A 20,452-nucleotide genomic window follows, 5' to 3' on the forward strand; every position below is an offset into this window, starting at 1 on the left:
TATGGGAATCCCTCTGTTTAATGTTGTGGTCAATATTCAAATAGGAACCTTCATTTAACTTTATTTTTTTAACCTATTAATGCTTTTTAAGGTTTTGCTGTTTTCACTGACACTTCCAAGTGCTTCCAGACACGTTATGATAAATACCTAAAAAGCACACTTTGCTGATAATATGCTCATCATAGGCTATTGTGAATAGAATTTTGAGTTGAAAAAATTATTTAATCCATTTTGCAACAAGGCTTAACATGACACAATGTGGAACAAGCTGTAAATACCTTCCATATGCACTATAACAAGGTGTTGATAATCAACTTGATTAATTAATGATGACCTCTGAGAGCCTATATAAAAGCACAAGTTTTAATAATTTGCTGATGTATTTCCTTCTTGGCACTGCGCTCACACAGGCCTGAATGCTATGGACTAACAATGAGAAGCAATTGCTGCTGCTCATTACTCTAGGAAGGGTTACAGGGCCATTACCAAACTATCTGAAGTCCATGATTGTATAGTGAAAAGGATTATCTGAGGAAAACAACATTCCAAATAGTTGCCAGTCTGCCCTGGAGCCGATGTTCCAACAAATTCATCCTAAGGTCAGACCACTGAATGCTCAGAGAAACTGTCAAAAACTGAAAGATTGTCAGGTAGTGGTCAGGTGACCACGGGGTTTGTGTTTGAAAGGGAGACTGACCCACCTGTTCTCCGCTCAGACATTGGTTCCCTCATGTCAGGAGCTCTAGAACGCTTGCCACTGTCAACCAGCGCGCACCTCAGGTGCCATAAGTGTTATCCAGCTTTGTTCATTCTTCCATCTTGGTTCCACTGCTTCCAAAGCCATGATCAGCGCACCAGGAGTTAGCCTAACTTCCCTCTTGTCTGCCTTTGCCCAGGTATGGGCAGTGGCCCTTTACAATGCCAAGTCCCCAGCCTGCAATGATTATGCCCTGTTTGCGGAGGAGTTAAAGAAGACCTTCGATCCCCCTTGTAGTGAAGTGGAGGTGGAGTCGCAACTATATTATTTACATCAGGGTAAGCAATCCATGTGTCACTTTTTCTCAGAGTTCCATATTCTGGCCACTACATTAAACTGGGGCAATTCTGCTCTCCTTTCAATATTTATGGAGAGTTTGACCAATGACATCTGAGATAAGATGGCAGGACATGAGGCTTCCAAGACTCTTGATGAGCTTTGAAGATAGACCAACCAGTTATGTCACAACCTCGTACTTCTCTGGAACTCTTCCAGTTCCAGAGAGGTACAGCTCAGCCGCTTCATGCCTGGTTGACCATTTCATTCTGGCCACTTCAATAGACGGCCACCTTCTCCAGTCCTACCCTATCCAGTTTCAGACAGAGCCGATTCGCATGTCCATCAGGGACCACCAGGAGGAGTCAGATCCAGGGCTGGGGTACACAGTGTTTACAGCAAAATGGATTCCACAGAACTCCCGCTTCCGGAGTCCATTGATTTTTCTACCACAATCTCTCTGAGGTCGGGTGTAAAAAGGGACCCTCTAATCTACCCCCACATCGCTCCTACAACATGCCCATCGAGCTCCTCCCTGGAGCGGTGAATCTCCACGTCTCTCTGCTCTTCATTCTCCGTGTCATCTTCGCTCATCATCCCTTGTGTAGCCCCCTTGTGTTTTTCTCTGCGTGTCATTCTGTGAGTTTTGGTTTCAGGTTTTGTTTGTTACTAGTTTTCCCAGTTTAGGTCTATGTTTAGTTCTGTCCTCGCCACTCATACCATCAGCCTTTGCCTGCATTTTGGGTCCTCCTTCACTAACACAACACGGCTTGCCCTGCAAACCGTGACACACATTGGACCAGGAACTATTCCTACGCGCCCCCATTGGTTTTCAGCACCCTTTCGCTGGCCCCTGGTGGAATCCATTTGTGCTGCGCTGTCCGCCGAACCAGCACCTCCACACACCACTGCAGGTTGGCTTTACATTCCCTCCAAGTGTCGTCAGGAGGGCATGGTCTGGGCACACTCCTCACTGCTTTTGGGCCATCTGGAACCCAACACGATCCTCCAACTTCTTTGATATGCCTTCTGGTGGATCTCTATGGGTTGGGCCATCCGTGAGTTCGTTTCTGCTTGTGACATCTGCGCCCGGGTCAGATCCTCCACCCAACATTCTGCTGGTGACCTTCAGCACCTCCCTGTTCCCAGACATCCGTGGTCCCACGTTAATGATTTTGTCACTTCTATCTGTCTGTTAACCATCTCAACACTATCCTTACCCTTGTGGATTGATTCTACAAGGCAGTACATCTGGTCGCATTATCCGCCCCCCCCCTTCTACGAAATGGACGGTCAAACTCTTTCTAGAACACGTCGTCTGGCTACATGGGTTCCATCATCCCCGATATGGGGCCCCAATTCACCACCAGGTTCTGGAAGGCCTCTTCCAGTCTCACATCTGGCTACCACCCTCAGAATAATGGACAGGCAATATGGGCCAACCAACAATTGGGACGCTTTTGTAATGCTTCATCTCCACCTAATTGTCTCTTTGGCCCTGTTATATACTTCAGTGCTCAATATACCAAACAACATCGCTGTCAACATCTCCTGGACCATTCATTTCAACCACAGGACCGGGTCTGGCTCTCCACAAGACACCTGAATAGACATACCAAATCCAAGAAGCTCAAGCCAATGTTTATTGGCCCATACGAGATCGCAGCCAGAATCAGTCGGGTCATTTATCGGTTGCATTTTTATGAAGGTCCACCCTGTTTTCCACTTGTCACAGCTTAAACAACACATTACGTCCCCGCTGGCACTACGGTCTCCAGCCCCCACCCATCCAGAATCCTCAATAGGGGTTAAACTGTCCGTGGAATTCTGGACTCTTGTCGCCGGTGGTTCAGTACTTGGTGGATTGGGCTGGCTATGGCCAGGAGAAAGCCTTCTCAGATGCCTGAACCCTCAACTGGCTCCTTTTGATGTGAAGGAGCAGCAGCTATACTCTGAGCCTCTCCCGGATAGCTGAACTCCTCACCCTATCGAAGGGAAAAGCCAGCCTTCGGAGGAAGCCCATTTCCGCCTCTTGTATCCATGATCTCGTTCTTTTGGTCACTACACACAGCTTGTGACCATAGGTGTGGGTAAGGATGTAAATTGAGAGCTTCGCTTTTACACTCAGCTGTCTCTTCACCACAACGGACCGATACGGCATCCACTTCACTGCAGCCACAGCGCCAATCCGTCTATCAATCTCCTGTCACTCGTGAACAAGACTCCAAGATACTTAAACTCCTCCACTTGTTCCTAACCCAGAGTGCCTACTACCCTTTTCCACCCTTTTCATCTTAAGTTGTATTTATTAAAAAGAACCATCCACCTGTTCTTATCTTCTTAGTAAAAAAATATTAACTGCTTGCTTGAGTCATCTTGTCATATAATGTACAAGCCAATGACACAAAATACCTTGCTTCCCGTGACAGACTTTTGCAGAACGGGAATAACTGACTACAAGTCACACACCTTTCCCTGCATCACTTTGCTCGTGTGTAACTGTGAATTTAAATATCCACCTCTTACAGGTATCCTCAGATGAGCAGCAGCTGTAGTCTGGACTGAAGTGAGTCAGCATCTCTCATGTTTAACTTTCCTTCCTTGTCGTTGTGAAGCCAGGCGCTGCTGTTGTTTTTTCCTATGTCATCCCTCAGGAGCTTTCTCTTTCCTGCGTGTAACCCACTTCTCCTGCCTACACACAGTTTCCAGCGAGGAAAGGGGGAGGAAGTCTGTGACAGACGTGGGAGGAAGCTTTCCAGAATAAGCCCACGATGCACTGCAAGGCTAATTTCGACTACATCACAGAGTACATCACCTTAAATGCACTCTGTCTCACAGACCACAGATGGTTATTGCTCCCAAACTCAGGTGTTTTGAGGTCACACAAAGGCAACTGTTTAATTATCCAGCTGTGATTAAACACACTCTCTAAGCAGTTTATCCTTTAAAGCTTTACATCTCCTTTTAAAAACATGCCCCCTCACCTTGGAAAGGTACACTCTCCGCCTCTCTGTCCATTTTACTGGCAAGCTTTATCTACCTGTCACACCTTTAATCACCTCACAAACAGAGACGATAAAGGACAAAGGGTGAAAATAAAGAGGACCATCCTTCAAAATAAAATCTCCCACATTTTATTGTGCAGGGATATGTTGCCATAGCAACAGTTAGGCTTTTCTCAAGAGGTGCTGCTTTTGTTTTTTGGGGTTTGTTTTATTAACGTCGTTCGCCTGTGATTGCTTATCGCTTGGTTTGCTGTTAATAATAGCTTATGAAAACAGATGAAAAACAAATAAAAGCAGTTGCATTCATATAGTCTGACCCCAGCGGGGGGCGAGAGGGGATTTGCTAACAAGGCTGGGTAGTTTTCATCCAGCCCAGCTCACAGAGTGCATTAATTGCAATCTGTAACCAATTTGGTTTGCCATATTGTTTTTTTGTTTTTTGTTTTTCAATTAACTGCTTGAACAGCTTGAGATCAACAGTAAGCCTACCAGCATCGTCTGAAGTCATTTACAATCAGCATGCCTCCAACTTGAAACTTTTAATTAGGTTGCCTTCCTACTATCCCTCTGCTGTCACTGTGCAGGGACTCTAATCTGAATGTAAAACTAGTGAAACCTTCATTCGTTAAATGAAACATACTGAAATGCATTTTAATGAAAAATTGTGTCTTACGAGTCATTATTGCCTTATCAACCATCCATCCAAGTTTGAATGACAATGAATATAATTTGTGGCAAACAGGTTGTCATGAAGGAGAAACATCTGAAGTCTCTCCGCTGGTCGTTCTGCTCATAGACCTCAGAAAAATGAATATGCAAATACTGAGATTGCAAAAGCTAACCTGAAGCCAAGGCATGGATCCAACTGCTAATAACATTTGATACAACAAATTAGAATACTTGAGATGACTAAACTGGATCCAACTGTGCCGCCATGCGAGTTAATCCCTTCTTAATCAAACTTGCAAGGAAGAAATCCAGCATTACTTTTCCTCAGGGACTCTACTCACTTTACTTACACATTTATTTTCACATTATTTATTTATTTCATTTTTGCTTTAAAAGATTATGTAAATCATTGATTTAATTGATGCTCATCTGAACAACAAACTGGACTGGACTCATAACTCAGAAGCCCTCTACAGGAAAGGGCAGAGCAGGCTGTACTTGCTGCGGAGACCCAGGTTGTTTGGAGTGGAGGGCCCACTCCTGAAGACCTTCTATGACTCTATGGTGTGGTCTGCTGGGGCAGCAGCATCTCTGCTGGGGACAGGAAGAGACTGAACAGGCTGATCCGGAGGGCCAGCTCAGTTCTGGGATGCCCTCTGGACCCAGTGGAGGTGGTGAGTGACAGGAGAATGGTGGCTAAGCTGTCATCCCTGTTGGACAACATCTCCCACCCCATGCAGGAGACTCAGACAGCACTGAGCAGCTCCTTCAGTGGGAGACTGAAGAGATGAAGAGATTTCGCAGGTCTTTCCTCCCCACTGCTGTCACACAGCTGATCAAACCCTCACACGTGCAATAAGACTGCTATATGTGCAATTCTTGTGCAATTCTTCTTCTGATGAAGTTGTATTTTTGTATTTTCCTACTCAGTTGTATATAGTATTTGTATTTCTATTTTATTCTATTGTATATATTATTCTATTCTATTTTATTCTATTGTATATCGTATTTTATTTTATTCTATTGTATTTCTGCTACATAACTTTGCACTTTTGCTGTAACGAAACAAATTTCCCACCTGTGGGACTAATAAAGGTCATCTTATCTTATCTTATCTTAATTATGTCCTGTCATTGAACACTGGGGCGAGCTCTTTATTCTCTTGAGGACAGCCAAGGCTATGTGGGACCCTGCCCAAACATGTTCACATATGTTTTGTAGACTTGGAGAGAGCATTCATGTCCTGTGCGTTAAAGTTATCCTGTGAGGGGTATTCACAGGATATGGGGTATCAGGCCTGTTCATGAAGGCTGTAAAACTGTAGCAAGAGCTTGGTTTGTATTGCAGGCAGTAAGTTAGATTCATTCAGTATCCAGGGCTTCCTTTTTTGGCAGATGCTGTTTTAACTTTTATGGACAGCTGGTGTCCGTTTTTGTGGTCTCAGGATATTTGCAGATGATGTGGTTCTGTTAGCTTCATCAAATGTTGACCTCCAGCCTGCACTGGGGTAGCCTGCAGCTGAGTTTGAAATGGCTGGAGTGAGAATCAGCACCTCTGATTCAACAGTGGCAGCTTGGAGTTGCTGGAATACAAGTGGCAGAAATGAACTTCCTCTGAAAGGTAACACAGTATAGAGTGTCTTGAAATTGCCTTGTAAATTCCCCGTGCACAGTGTCTAGGATGGATGAGAACCTGTGGAGGTGGTCAGGTTGAATGTGTGGCTTCCTTCACCTTCACCAAGCTGCACATTTCAAGCACAAAAAGGCTCCTGCACTGCAGTTTAGTTGATTCATTAGACCAGTCACATCAACAGAAAAACTAAGGGCTGACAACATGGTTAACTTTTTGCACTGACTTACACACTTTCGGATGTATAATACAATGCAAGAATACCAGTTTCTGTTCAGGACCCATTTTATAACTATATCCTACATTTTCTTCAAAAGTTAATATTTTTCTCCATTTGGACAACCTGTGATTTCCCCCATAATTCTGAAGTCACATACAAAACGCATACAAACATAAGTAGCTGAGCAGTGTCACAGCTCAGTGACAGCTCTCATCCAAAACTAAGAAAACAAAGTTGACCACTTTGGTGCAGCTCAAGTTTCCCGCAATGTCCTCAATTCTTCTTGTTATAGTGAGGTGGGAGAGAGGAACGTTCTCACGTGAGTGACTGAATGCAGGCTGGACAGGAAGGGTCAAGGGGCCAGATGGGGCTGTAAAATGCCCAAGTCTGATGTAGAAGGTGATTTAGCAGGAGGCTATCCACTGTCAGGGGCGTGCAACACTAATGTGATCCCTTACATCTCTGAATAGCAATCTAATTTGGAAGACAACAGAGAAGATACACATATGTAATAAAGGAAGGGATGTGTAGGGCAGCGGTCTCCAACCCCCCCGCCACAGACCGGTACCGGTCCATGAGTCGTTTGGCACCACGCTGCGAGAGTTGAGGCTCGGGTGTGAAATGTATGGTTTTCAGGGTTTTCATCATTAGCTTGGTCTTTTCCCGTGTTGCAGTTGTGCGTCTTATTTTGAAATAAATATTTACGTGTTACCGTAGCAACCAGAGAGCATTAAGGGGCAGAGAGGAGGATGTTATGCTCAATGTTGTTGGCGCATTTCCGGAGGACACTGCTAATAATGTTACACAATTACAGAGTGAATTTGCCTTTATTATTATATTTACAAAATAGCACAGTTTTTGTCTTGGTCGTATCATTTTATTTTGTTGGATTTAGCCGCAACACCCTAAAGGCTGGTCTGTGAAAATATTGTCTGACATTAAACCAGTATGTGGCGCAAAAAAGGGCTGGGGACCGCTGGTGTAGAGGGTTGCTGCGACCCATGAAGATTCTAGGAGTAAGGTGAGATGAAAACACAGGATTTGCTGTTTTCATTATTTTCAAAACTAAATAAAAAAACTAACTAAAATCTAAATTCTACCTAAAACACTTTAGTAGAAGTTAATTAAAATGTTTTATCACTCTTAAGTCTAGTTTTCAGCTTGGTTTCAGTTAATTGTAATAACCTTGGGTGTTAGCCAAGTAGATATGTATGTATCTATATGTATCTATATGTATCTATAGTAACAGTTGACCACTGACCCCACCAAGCACTTCCTTCCTGTCTCTCTCTCCATCGCTCTCTCTCTCTAAACTCTCACAGTTTTCAGCTATTTTAGGGCCAATACATCAGGACAGTCATTGGGAGTTTATAGAAGTGTACCTACTTACTTACTTATGTAACACTCTCATTTTAACATTTACACAGACTGTTCAGAGCTTACACTTCACAAACCATTTTTCCTTTAAAGCTTTTGATATTCACTTCTCATGAATCTCCACAGTAAAGACAGTAGTTCATGCAGAACTGATAGAGGGAGCGAAAGAACAGTGTATATGAATGAATGTCAAAAAATAAGGTTTAAATATGTTACAAGCACAACTCTTAGTGATGGAGGAGGTAGTCGGTTGTAGAAGTAGCAATAAAGCAGTCAAGTTTCAAAGATGAAAGTGTCTACTGAGCAGCAAATGTTTCCTTTTATGTTTTTGGATTGCTGTAACTACAGCATTAATATGTGTACTGCATTTGACTGCTGCAGATGTTAAAGGTTCAGTTCAATTTTTTATTCCTCTCACATATCTGTTACGTAACATTTTTAAAAACTGTCTTATCTGTCAAATTACACCTATTAGTATGACTTAGGCAGATGTGAAACATCTGGGTCTAAATCTTACAATGACACGTTTCAGGCATCAGTAAAGGGTTTTTTTAGGATTTTGCATTAGACGGAGTGATTTCCTCTTATTACTTATGGTGAGTAGTGTGTCAGCTTCTTTAGACTACATATTTGCAGCAGCATCCAGCAAGCAGGAAAAGTGACAGTGGAACAGCAGAAATAACTACATAAATGTTGTATTTGTCAGGATGGAAAACAATGTTCAAAGTTCTTTTACACATTTGACACAGGCTTCACATTTATATGGTGGATGAATCCTGTGCTCCATCTTAGCTGTCAGGATTCATCCACGCTGCCCTCACTCACTGACGGGAAACAGGTAGGATAAAAATTTCATCTCAGTGTCTGACTGAAGTTTTTGCTCGTGTATCAGAACATATCACTTCTTTTTGGCTGCCCTCTTCGTCTGAGTGGGAAAACAAAATACCCTTAGTCTGTATGATGTTTGCCAGATTAAGCAACAAGCTCTGTCTGTGTTTGTCGATTATTCGCACTCTGCTTGTTTGCAGCCCACATATTTGTACTGTCTTGGTGGACGGTGTTGGGGATTTCTGATCTAGCTCTGTCTATGTTCATATACTGGTGACCACACACAAAGTCTTTCACACATACACATATTAGTGCTTTTTCTTAGGCTAAACTAACCACATGAGTTTCAAGCTTTGACGGTCTCACTTCTCATTCACCTGATTTGGTGTGACACTTGCTGCCAACCTGAAATCTGCATTTAAAAGGCTTAACCTTTCAATCACCACCACAGGCACCAGCTGATACAATCCACATCAGATCATTTAAATACTCCAGCTTGGTCGCTAGATGAACAAAACATTCTCTAAGAGAGAGGGTTGCTTCTGTAAGCTGCCATTTGACATCAAAACAAATGACAAATTGATCAAAAGAGTGATCAGCCTGTTTCATATGGTCAAGGACAGCTACATTAATGTTAGCCGCTAATTGAAGCTTTGTTAGCTTACCTCTGACTCTCCACATGTTGCTGCCATTGTCCGTATCGCCAGCATCTGTGGTACCATTAAAAAAACGAACAAGCGCTGCCACACTTTCAGAATTTCGTCATCAGCTCGGTACCAAAGAAGCAGTTCCCTTATCTCTTATCCGTGTTATCAAAAATTCCCGTGTCCGACCATATGTCTTTCACCCAAGAATCAAACCACACATTTTAACTGAACCTAATGGTTGTAAACACACCCATGGATACGCTGGCATCCAGAATCCAATAAGCTCAGAATAACAACTGCCTAAACACGTCTGTCACAGAGACACTCCTTCACCGTGACAAGGTGCCGCTAGGACAGACTGACAGGACACATTATCACTATAGACAACGGCATGTTGTTTCATGCTGTGCTGGGAAATCACAGCAGTTAGCATGCACACATACTATCTAGGTTGTTACCACAGTAACCAATGAAAATAGTTACACGATGCCTGAACCATTGAATCTGACGCGATCGCACGCTGTAATGTGGCACGGCAGCTCCTTTACGTCACCGCCACTTGATCAGACTATGTTCATGTGCAATCACATACAGTACATTCACAGCTAAATGTATGTGGGTGTGACATGCAAATTAGATTAGAAACTGGTGTTGGGGAGTTTGTGTTTACCAGGGAGAAAGGCTCTAATAAAAGAAATGCTTTGAAGGAAATACAGGATGCAACAATCTGGTGTTTAAAAGTCAGAGATCTTGTGGATCCCGACGTTACATAAATGCCATGCCATTACTGGAGTACCATGTTAAATGTATGTGAAAAAGCCAACTGGATGCCAAAACAAATGCCAACATCAAGCAGCTCCTGTGCCTGATCTGCATCAATATGTTTGCTTCAGCTTGTTTTTACAGGATAATCTCCTGGGGAGAAATCCTGCAAATAGACTAAAACATCTATATTCATCACCATCATGGTCCTGCAGATTACAAACGGGTTGTACATTTAGAATGAAAGAGACTGTCATCTTGGCTACTGCACCAACGACATTACAAGTGAAATGCAGCAGCAATCTTTGAATGTTCTGAAAAAGCACATCATGTGATTTCTGCTTTAATCCTCCTTTCAACTCTGTCTTAGAGGTTGGGCTTAAATCTGGGAAAAGGCTTCAGTAACCTCCTACACCAGGTTGTTTTTCAGTGGAGTAACCTATTTTTCATTATTTAGAGGTGAGATCAAACACATGGTGTTTATTCTGCTCTACAACTGACCCCGTGTGTACCCTCCCTCTCTCTCTGTGGGTGCACATAGGAATTTAAGCAAGGCATTGTTTATTGGCCAACAGCTCTCCCAGCACAGTCTGAATCAATCAGGGTTTGGCTCAAACAAGCCTTATCTGGTAAAATCCTCTATTGATATGCATGTTTGAGTTCAGAGAAGAAAGGCAAAGAAAAAAAGAGACCTTCTCAGGAGAGTACCAGCTATTAGCAGGAGAGCTAACTTAACATGGAGGAAGCTAACAGCAAATAGTCAGTAGTTTATAAGTATTTCACCCGCTGCACAAACAGCTTTTTCTTCTATCCTCTCAATACTTTTTGAAGGATGCACAAACTGGACTCAAGTGAGATGATGCAGCTGAAAAGGGTGGATTCAGTCGCTGCCCTCTGGAATGCCCTCATGCTAATGTTAAGTCTAATACTTTCATTACACTTATAGTGCCTTAATTTGCTGTCAGTCAACTCAATTAATATTATTTCATTTCATCTCTCTTGTTAGCTCCGCTGAGTACAAGGACTGCACTCACAGTGAGACTGAGAACAGGGAAATAGTGTGGCTATGCTCTGAAGCCCATTCTTCTATATAACTCGGGCCACACAATAACAGTTTAGTGCAGCGTTAAGCGGAATGCAGTGCAAGCACGCTTTTGGGGAGCACTCCTACATACTGTGAACTTAATGTCACCAGTTCACATGCTTATAGGGACAGCAGTACTGGCGAAACATTTTCCAGTAAATTGGGCAGGTTTTGTTTAAACAGAGATGTAGCTTGTTGTATCGTAGGCTAGTATGTGTAGTTTAGGTTTGTGAACTCAACTGACACTTAAATACTTTGGTTGATATTTGAAATAATATAAATGTTACAATGTTATAATGAACACACTTTTTTCAGCTATAATAAAAAGACATGTCGAGAAGGCCCCAGACATTCAGCATCATTCAGTGGTTCCAAATTCCACCACCAGGAAAAGGTAGCTTGAATTCATAACAGGCAGAAGCACTATCGAGTATATTGCCTTGTAATTAAAATACTAGGAAACCCGGGTTATGTGGTGCTTGGATCACTGCATGTTTCCTATCTATTGCCCCATCACAGTTGGGGAGATTACACTTCTCTCAAAGCCCCGAGCAATCTCCTTTCAATCAGGAGCTTTTGGCACAGGCAGACATTTGTCCGCCAGTGTCACAATGTTTGAAACGGACTCAGGCGTAGACGAGAAATCCTTGGAAAAAGAGAGTTTATTTACAGTGAGACACCAGGTGCAAATATATATACAGTGTGGCAGGGAAAGGGATCCGGGGCTCCAGGGTCCAGGGGAAACAGGGATTAATCTTATACAAGCTCCTCTCCTCGGCAGGTTCCAAAAACACACACGCTCTCTCCGGTCCAGGGCAGATCTATATACACACACACAGAAAGACGTCCAGGTTAGAAACTATCTCAAACTCACAGATTCAGATTTACCAGATTCAGACAGACTGACGCTGATGGCTCAACGATCCAGCGAAGAGTGACACAGGTCCGCCATCATAAATAGTGCTCCAATCAGCTGGGATTGGCTGCAGGTGCCGGTGAGCACTGCCCCGGCAGAGGAGAGAGAGAGAGAGAGAGAGAGAGCAAAACAAACAAACAAAACATGTTGCCTATCACAGAGTCAGCCAGCGAGGCACGGGGACCATGACAGCCAGGCTTTCCCATATCGCCTTGGTGACATCTGGCACATCTTACAAGAAACATCTGTTTCTTGTAATTCACCTCCAGTTACAGTGGAGATGCCCACCCCGTAACTGGAGCCAATCATGTTGCAGGACATCATTAATAACAACATCATTCAAGTTCAAGTGTAAAAGCTTAGAAAATTGTTACTTTGTTATACCTGGAGTCACCAGTATTATTACCTTAATAGTATCAATGAAACTGACTCCTACTAACCAAAGTCATTTAGTAGTGTTTTTATATGGGCTATTTTATTTCGGTCTATAAAAAAAATAAAACCACAAACAAGTGTAACTGCTATTAAAACAGAGCCAGAAAGTCTTGGTAAACAATTTCAATTCATGAATAGCTTCTCAGTCGCCTAATGCTAAATACATTGCTTTATTCTAAACAGACTTAACAGGAGCGTTCGCTTTTCACGCTTTATTTTGACATAAATTACCCACCTCAGACAAATTGCTGAACGTTTCTTTGGAGAAATTGCCTCTCAGAAATTTGACCGATCCCGACAAATCCCAGTCCAACTCTCACCAGCAGAGTGTTTATTGAATTGCTCATTGCTAAGTCGAGAGTACACTCGGAACCTGTCGGAGCTCCTTCACAAACCTGAGTGGCTCATGCAGGAGCTGCAACCTGTTTCTTGTAATTCACCTTCTTCTTTATAGATGACAGGTTCATGTTGAAAGTAGTGGAGTAGGTGCAAGTCTGTGAGCAGGGGGGAAAAAACACAGTCAAAGTGCTTTAGGAGGTCCTGCTGCTGAACTTAGTGGCTCACTGGAATACCTCGCGTAATGCAACTGAGCCATTGCTCAGGTCATTAATTCTACTCGCCTCATTCTTTATGCAAACATCAGCCAAAATTGCACTTCACAAATAAAAAAAAAAGTTCTCTTCAATATTTCAAACTTCCACTTTATGTCCTGGTAACAGATGTTTTTTTGACTGTACTTAAATACCATCAGTTTATTGCTTTAAGCTTCAAACTGTCGTCCCTCACCGTGAGTGTCAGCATCACAGCTGCTCTCTGTTTGTCATGACTATTATTTCACATTTAGCTCAGCAGCTTGGTATGCCTGCTGATCAACATGCCAGGTATAAGTAACTATCAAACTTCCATTTTTTGTCCATCGTCTGACAACCGAAACGGTAAAATATGTTATGAGAGCAACATCACCGTGAATCGGACTCCATTGAATGATTGCGTAAATGATCACAGAGCTTTGGGACATCTTTCTCCTTCACTTTTCTGTTCTTTCTTATTTATTCTGCTGTGTATGTACAAAGAAATAGTCCCACACTAATGAGTAGAATCATTAAGATCCAAATACTTCCTCAACCATACTTTAATTTTAAGTCCTACAAAAGGGAGACAGCTGTCAAGGCCCAGGTTGTTTCCTGTAGTGCGGATTGAGTCTGCAGATATACACAGTATCCAAGATGTAAATACAGCTGAGCATTTTTGCCATATCCATCTTGGTGTTTTGAAACTGGATATCAACAGACAAGGTCTGACAAACCCACAGACACTGCATACTCAAATGCTAGCAAGTAGATAGAGTCACCCCAAAGCGAGCCCGTTCTCACTCCCGAGGCGTAACATGGCGACGTTTTGTCACGTCACGCGGCGTTCCTGAGGAACGCGAAAGGAGACTTTCAGCATTGTTATGGTACGCGGCGGGTTATGGCTGAAATCCAGTGCAATGACGCTCCCGCGGTAATCGATGTTCCAGCCCTGTATTCCAGCCCTAAACCTAACCTTATCCCTAGCCCTAACCATAACCTTTTTCCTGGGCTTAACCAGGACTTTAATGATGTTAAATAGCGTGTTTCTAAGCGATTTGAAGAAAAAGAGTGAACATGTGTGGATTGAGTCTATATGGTTCTCATATTTCCTCATTTTTCTAAGGTAGCTGAAAACGTAATATGTTGACGATTTGTCACCTAGCCTAAAATGTTACGCTTTGGGAGTGAGAACGTGTTGCCAAAGCACAGCCTGCTTTAGCCTCCTTTTTGACTCTAATGGGACCATCAAAAACATTGTGCTGTATTAAAGAAGCCTTGCGATTGATACCATTAACTCATCAGAAAAGGCTTGATGTACATAAGGGTTGTGCTCTCACACACTTCTTGACAAAGACTAAAAATAAATAAATACATTCAATGTTTAATTTCAATATCCAGCTAATATTCATTCACTGTTCCTTGATTATGCTAGGCTAATCCTTCACCACTCTCCCTCTCTACATGCAGTGAGAGCTGCACAGGTGGATACAGGTGGATGGTGCTACGTTAGCCTCACAGCAGTGCTGGCTACTACAACTTTTCTGGTGAGAATCCAGCTGATTACAGCTGAACAGTTTTTAAAATATTCAACTTTACAATTGAATTTTGAGTATCAGCTGAAAGCACTATTCACCACACCTAAAGAATAATCTGTGCATAAATCATTTGCTACTGTAGTTTATACATAAGATTCCTTCTTTTCTTGCATTGTACAAATGAATAGCACCTTCCTTAAAATTTCACTAAAATAGTTGTATCAGTAGGTAGAAGTCAAATATCTCATATACAAATTGTGAATAATAAAGAGTTCAACTAAAATGGTAGTTAGTCTCTGCTGCCTTTACAAAGCAAGCAGCATAAACTGTGACAAGATGGATAACTAACCTGTGATTGGGTTTGAAAAGCAAGAAGTGTACCTGATAATGGTTAACAACATGTGACATGTGATGTTTTTGTGTAATGTATGTATGGTCGGAGGGTAAGATGCGTGCAATAGGTCGGCAGCCTTAACCCTCTCAAGGCAGGCGTTGCAGATTTGCAACAGTTAAAAACTAACAACCTGATTACCCCCACATACATATTTTATGAGGTTTTTTTTACTCAGAAGTATCACTGCAGGACTTGGTTGTGCATTAGGCAACAAAAAGTTAAATTTGAGCCTGAGAGGGTTAACATGAAATTTCCCCTTGTGGGACTAATAAAGGTATATCAAATCAAATCAAACTCTTTCTATCCATTCATAATGCAGCTGGTGACATCCTTCCTGTCTTCTTACACCTATCGTCTAACTCAAAAGCACTCTGTGTGCTCACTGGATGAAACTGAACATTTAAACGCAGCAGCAGGGCTGTGCGATATGACCAAAATCTCATATCCCGATATAAGACATCTATCGTCCCGATAACGATATAAATCACAAAAACTTTACATTTTCTGAAAGTTCTGTGAATCTCAGGCAGCTCGACTTGCGTGAAGTGTTTCCAGCTGCGCGTCGTGTTTTAACCGATGCATGAAACGATACATTTTTAAACATAAGTTGTAACGGCCGCCGTTTTCTTGAAAAAAAAAAAAAAGCCTGTTCTAGCGTTTGATTCTAATGTTTATTTTTTTAGCACCTGGCGGCTCTTTGTTACTTCTCATCCGTAAATATTCTGAATACTCTTTCACGTAATTCAGTTTATTTTGAAAAGTCTCAACAGGATCTTGAGCTTTATTGTGAAAGGTTTATGTGGAAAATAAACAAGCGGACACGCGATGGTTTTACGGTCATTGTTGCTAACGACAACGCATAAAAACAAGCGCTTGTCCGTCAGTAGTGTGGTTATATTAAATATAAGAGAAAGAGAGAACTTTAAGAAATTAATATAGCCACTACAGTGACCATCAAAACGATGAAAAATATTGCTGTAAACTGTTTATTTTGCGACACCACGAAACAAACAATAGATGTTTTTATATCATCATCCGATGTATATCGTTATATCGAACAGCCCTACGCAGCAACACGCAGTTCTCACTGTGACATTTTAATAAAACCAGTGCTGTTCCATATTCAACTGCTAAACTTGAGCAGCACACTACCTAAAAGCCTCTTTTAGCACTTCTTTAGCAGGATCTGGTTTCAGAAGCTGATAATGGGTTTTATGTTTGTGGCTCCTTGTGGGATGATTAGAAGGACTGGCAGTAAGAGCTGCCATAGCTGAACTGACACTGACAGAGAAAGCTAAAGAAGCTCAGACTTCACATGAAGAAAACGCTAACACAAAGTGTGAAACACACTGACAGGCAATGTCTGGGGAGAGCCATGCAAAACTGCTATAATGAAGAGAGGTGCACACTTTGGAAGGAGTTAGTTAAAGAAAGTTAAAGAGGAACTTCCTTTGGATAGGAGTTTCCGGACAGCAGGGCCTTTGTCTGCTTTACTTCAAGCCAGCCACAGTATACTCTACCTGACATTTACACAGCCTCTTAGCTGTAATAGCTTGAGGTGCAATAGGTCTTCTCAAGAGAACATGTGGCAAATTCCAGTCTTACTATATTCAGCCTCTCCGGCTGACAGATCCACAGCTCAGCTCCTCACAGCCGGCTGAATCACCTTGTTGTTCCCAGCCAAAACCCTGCCACTGATCAGCCTGAAGATTAGATGAGGCTCTGGCATTCCTGGCTGCCCAGCTCCATCTGATTTAGTGCTCCAGACAATAACCTGCACAAAGCAGGGAAAAATGAACATGTCTGATGGCTTATGGGTTGCACTCTGTTGTGTGAATCTGAGCTGACCTCTAGATCAATAGGCCAGGAGGAGGAGAGACTACATCCCTCAGCCTCCAGAGATGCAAAGGGTGCTCTCTTCACTAATCTCATCTCCGCTGTATGCAAACAAACACACCATGAGCTATCATTATTAAAATGCTTTCAGCAGAGACTCTGTGGTAGGAAATCACAATGAGGTGTAATTATCTTGCTGCTGTCACCAGAGCTTCTTTAAACTATGCTGCTGCTTGCCATCATGCTATGCTATATTAGCATTTACATATTTACACAAGACTGAAATTACAAAATGCTCCAGCCCAGCTGTTCCTGTGTCTGTGCTCGCACCCATGAAGTCAACTGGCAACCTAAATCTGCCAGCACAGGGTCCAGGTCCTGTAATGAGCGAGCAGAGACTAAATCAGTTGTGGCTGATTGTTGGCCGAGGCTGTTGGGGAGCAGTTGGCGTCTCTCTTATCTGTATTTAAAAGGCAAACAGATCGCTGTGTTTCCCTCCCTCTGGCTGTCCTTATGGTTTTTATGTGTCATTTATTCGAGTGTGTTTGGGCGTGTCTGTGTGCTCAGCTGGCAGATGCAGTAAAAGTGAGAACACTGCCGCTTTTAAGGGGGAGAAAATAGAGCACCTATTTCTTTCTCCTGCTCTGGCTTTCACAACACTCCACCGGTCCATTAAAACCCAAACACACTGACCACCTATCAAGCAGGAAAAAGCTGCCCCATTGTGATGAAGGGAGAAGTCACCTAACGTCAGGTTGCCTGCCAATTTAACCTGTTTAATTACAAAACTAATCCTTAGTGTCAAAGCTGACGTAAATCCTTATGTGTGGTCGACAACATGACAAGACGCTCTTATATCAGGATGCAGCCATTCACAGCATTTTCCAGTATAGTATAACAGCTGGTTATAGCCAGTATAGTCACAGGATTGCATGAGTTTTGTCATTTCTTCTTATTTTGTGGTCTGCTTCCTTAAGAATTTGGCTAGGTGGTCACCAAAAGGTGGTGGATTTTCTGTTAAGTTGTGTTGAGCAACAGTCAGAGCTGCACACAACCATCTGGACACTGCTCTGACACAGAGCATCATGTATGACTAGCAAGTGTAGCATCATGTAGATCTAGTATCACAGAAAAAGGACATTCCTGTGTTGGACAAAGGTTGAGCTAACTTAGCTAGCTGACTGTGTTTGCTAGCTCTTTACCAACACCAATACCATCACTTAACTGACACATTACAGACTGAAAACCGTGCTTATTAGCATATTTTATCGTCACTTTTTGTTCAATTTAAAAAAAACGGACTGTTGGACTGACAGTGGCTGGTTCAAAACTGTGAACATGGTCTCCAGTTTCCAGTCTCATTGCTACAGGTATATAAAATTAAGCACCTAGTGATGCAACAGGTTCTCATCCCAATGCGTAAAATAGCTACGATTGTGACAAATCGTCACTATTTTACACATTGGGAATGAGAGTAGGTGGGAATAGGGCTCGTTCACGGTAATATCGGTATAATGTTGGGCAACGATAAGAAAATGAAATATTGCGATAGAATATGGGTAAAACGCGCATGAGCAGTGTTTTTGTTTTCATACGCACATGGCGGAAAAAGCATGGCGGCGACAGAGATTGAGAAGGGCGAAAGCGGATCGTTCAATGAAACGGATGAACCAGAATTGGTTTGTAAAAATGCTGCAACATCAGTGGTGTGGAGCTGGTTTAGCTTTCGTCCGTCAGATACACAACAAAGCACTATTTTTGGTAGAGCATGCTAGCGGGCCGTCGTTATTACTGTGTTTTTTGGAAAATGCGGCACACTTAAAATCAATCCTTTGATTTTTCTGAAAATCGGCAGTGCCCCTTAAAATCAGGGGTGCACATAAGTGGTCTGCAGGTGCGCATTCGCTGTCAAAATAAAAGACGCGCACCAGATAAGAAGTTGCAGTGCACGTTTGTGTACATAAGATTTTCTGGAGGAGGACAGACATTTGTTTAGAACTCTTAAAGATGTCGAAGAAGCTCCTTTAAGCAGTTACTTTGGTGTTCCTCCACCTACACAGAAATGTCAGAAGGAGTCCGAACCGCAAAAGAAGCGCGTATTCTCGGAAAAGTGGTTGCAGGAGGTGAGCTGGCTTCAAAAAAATGATGAACGCACAGAGATGTGGTGCAGAATATGCTGTGAAAATCCCACTCTGGCGGACAAAAACAGTGCATTTTATATGTACGCAAACGCGCGTTGCAACTTCTTATCTGGTGCGCGTCTTTTATTTTGACAGCGAATGCGCACGTGCTTATAATCCCGTGTGCCTTATGTATGAATTCTGGTTGCGTTTACTGACCTTGAAACGATTTTATGTACATGGCGCTCGAAAATCTGTCAAATGTTTCAGTACAACTTTGCTAAGCTACGAACCAACCGCTTGATGGATTGTCGGAGCATTACGGCTATCGTAGGCAGGCGCCTCGCGGAGTGATACGTACTGTGCTTCAACATAATATTACCATATTGTGTGTGTATAACCTCTTTGTAAGTTTTGTGGATATTATACATGGTTATGCTGAGGATATGTCGGTCAATTTCCACTGGAAATGCCTTTTGGTTAAACTGTCAGCAAGGAATTTGCACTGTTACATTTTTACATAACTTTAATGCACATAAAAAAACAGCTGCTAGTTTAAGTGAAAATACATTTTTTTGCACTAATAAAGTTGTGGAGTTGTAAAGTATTTTGCCTAGTGTCAATTATATCGTCAGTTATATCGTTATCGCAAATTTTCAAATGTATATCGTGATAAATATTTTTGGTCATATCGACCTGCTCTAGGTGGGAATGAATCTATACATGAGAAATAAAAATAATAATAATAATAACAAAGCACTATTACCTTAATCTGTTCACTTTCAGATCCTGAATCAGCTTGGAATACACTTTGTAACGGCCACAACATGAAGCTATTTTAGTGTTGATTTATCAGTGATACTTTCATGTGTTTGTGTTGGAATGGACGGCTTGAGCCTCTGCTATTTTGGAGTATAGTGAGAACCCAGAGCACTTTATAAGGACGTGGACGGATACCTTTTGCGTTACTAAGAGACGCCTCGGGTGTGACAAATCGTCGGTATGTTACACGCTGAGAATGATAATGCCCTGAGTCATGCAGTCTAAAAACTGTGAAAAAATGAAACTGCTTATGAAATGATTGAGGGTGAAAGATTACTGAATACCAGTAAGTTGCAGTGAAGTAGATATTCAGTCAAGGAAAATGTCAACCAAAACAAAGTAGAGAGCAAATGAAAAGAATGAAGGGATAATTAAAATGTACATAAAACAAATGAAAACAAGAAAAAAAACCAAATGAAAACAAACACAACCCTAGAAATCGGTACACATTTCCTGCTTTTTCTATTTTTGGGGTGTTTTTTTTCCCAGTTACAGAGATACAGCTACACAGTCCTTAGAAAAGAATACTTTTCATTATCTTCATAGGTCAACTAATAAAGATGTTTGT

General features: G+C 42.2%; 1 protein-coding gene across 6 annotated transcripts in view; it reads right to left on the reverse strand.

Moving 5' to 3' along the window:
* klhdc8a (kelch domain containing 8A) overlaps nucleotides 1-20,452 on the reverse strand; it is a 65,809-nt gene that overhangs the window by 34,305 nt on the left and 11,052 nt on the right. The window contains exon 1 of one of the 6 annotated variants that reach the window (XM_085159577.1): nucleotides 9,427-14,255. The exons of the other annotated variants lie outside the window; for them this stretch is intronic. Coding sequence (XP_085015703.1) covers nucleotides 9,427-9,442 — 16 coding nt within the window. The 5' untranslated portion in view covers nucleotides 9,443-14,255. Of the gene's footprint in view, nucleotides 1-9,426; nucleotides 14,256-20,452 lie in introns of those variants that run through there. 6 annotated transcript variants of the gene reach the window in all.

Source organism: Neolamprologus multifasciatus, chromosome 5 (genome assembly GCF_963576455.1).
Source record: "Neolamprologus multifasciatus chromosome 5, fNeoMul1.2, whole genome shotgun sequence".
In the NCBI taxonomy this organism is placed as follows: domain Eukaryota; kingdom Metazoa; phylum Chordata; class Actinopteri; order Cichliformes; family Cichlidae; genus Neolamprologus; species Neolamprologus multifasciatus.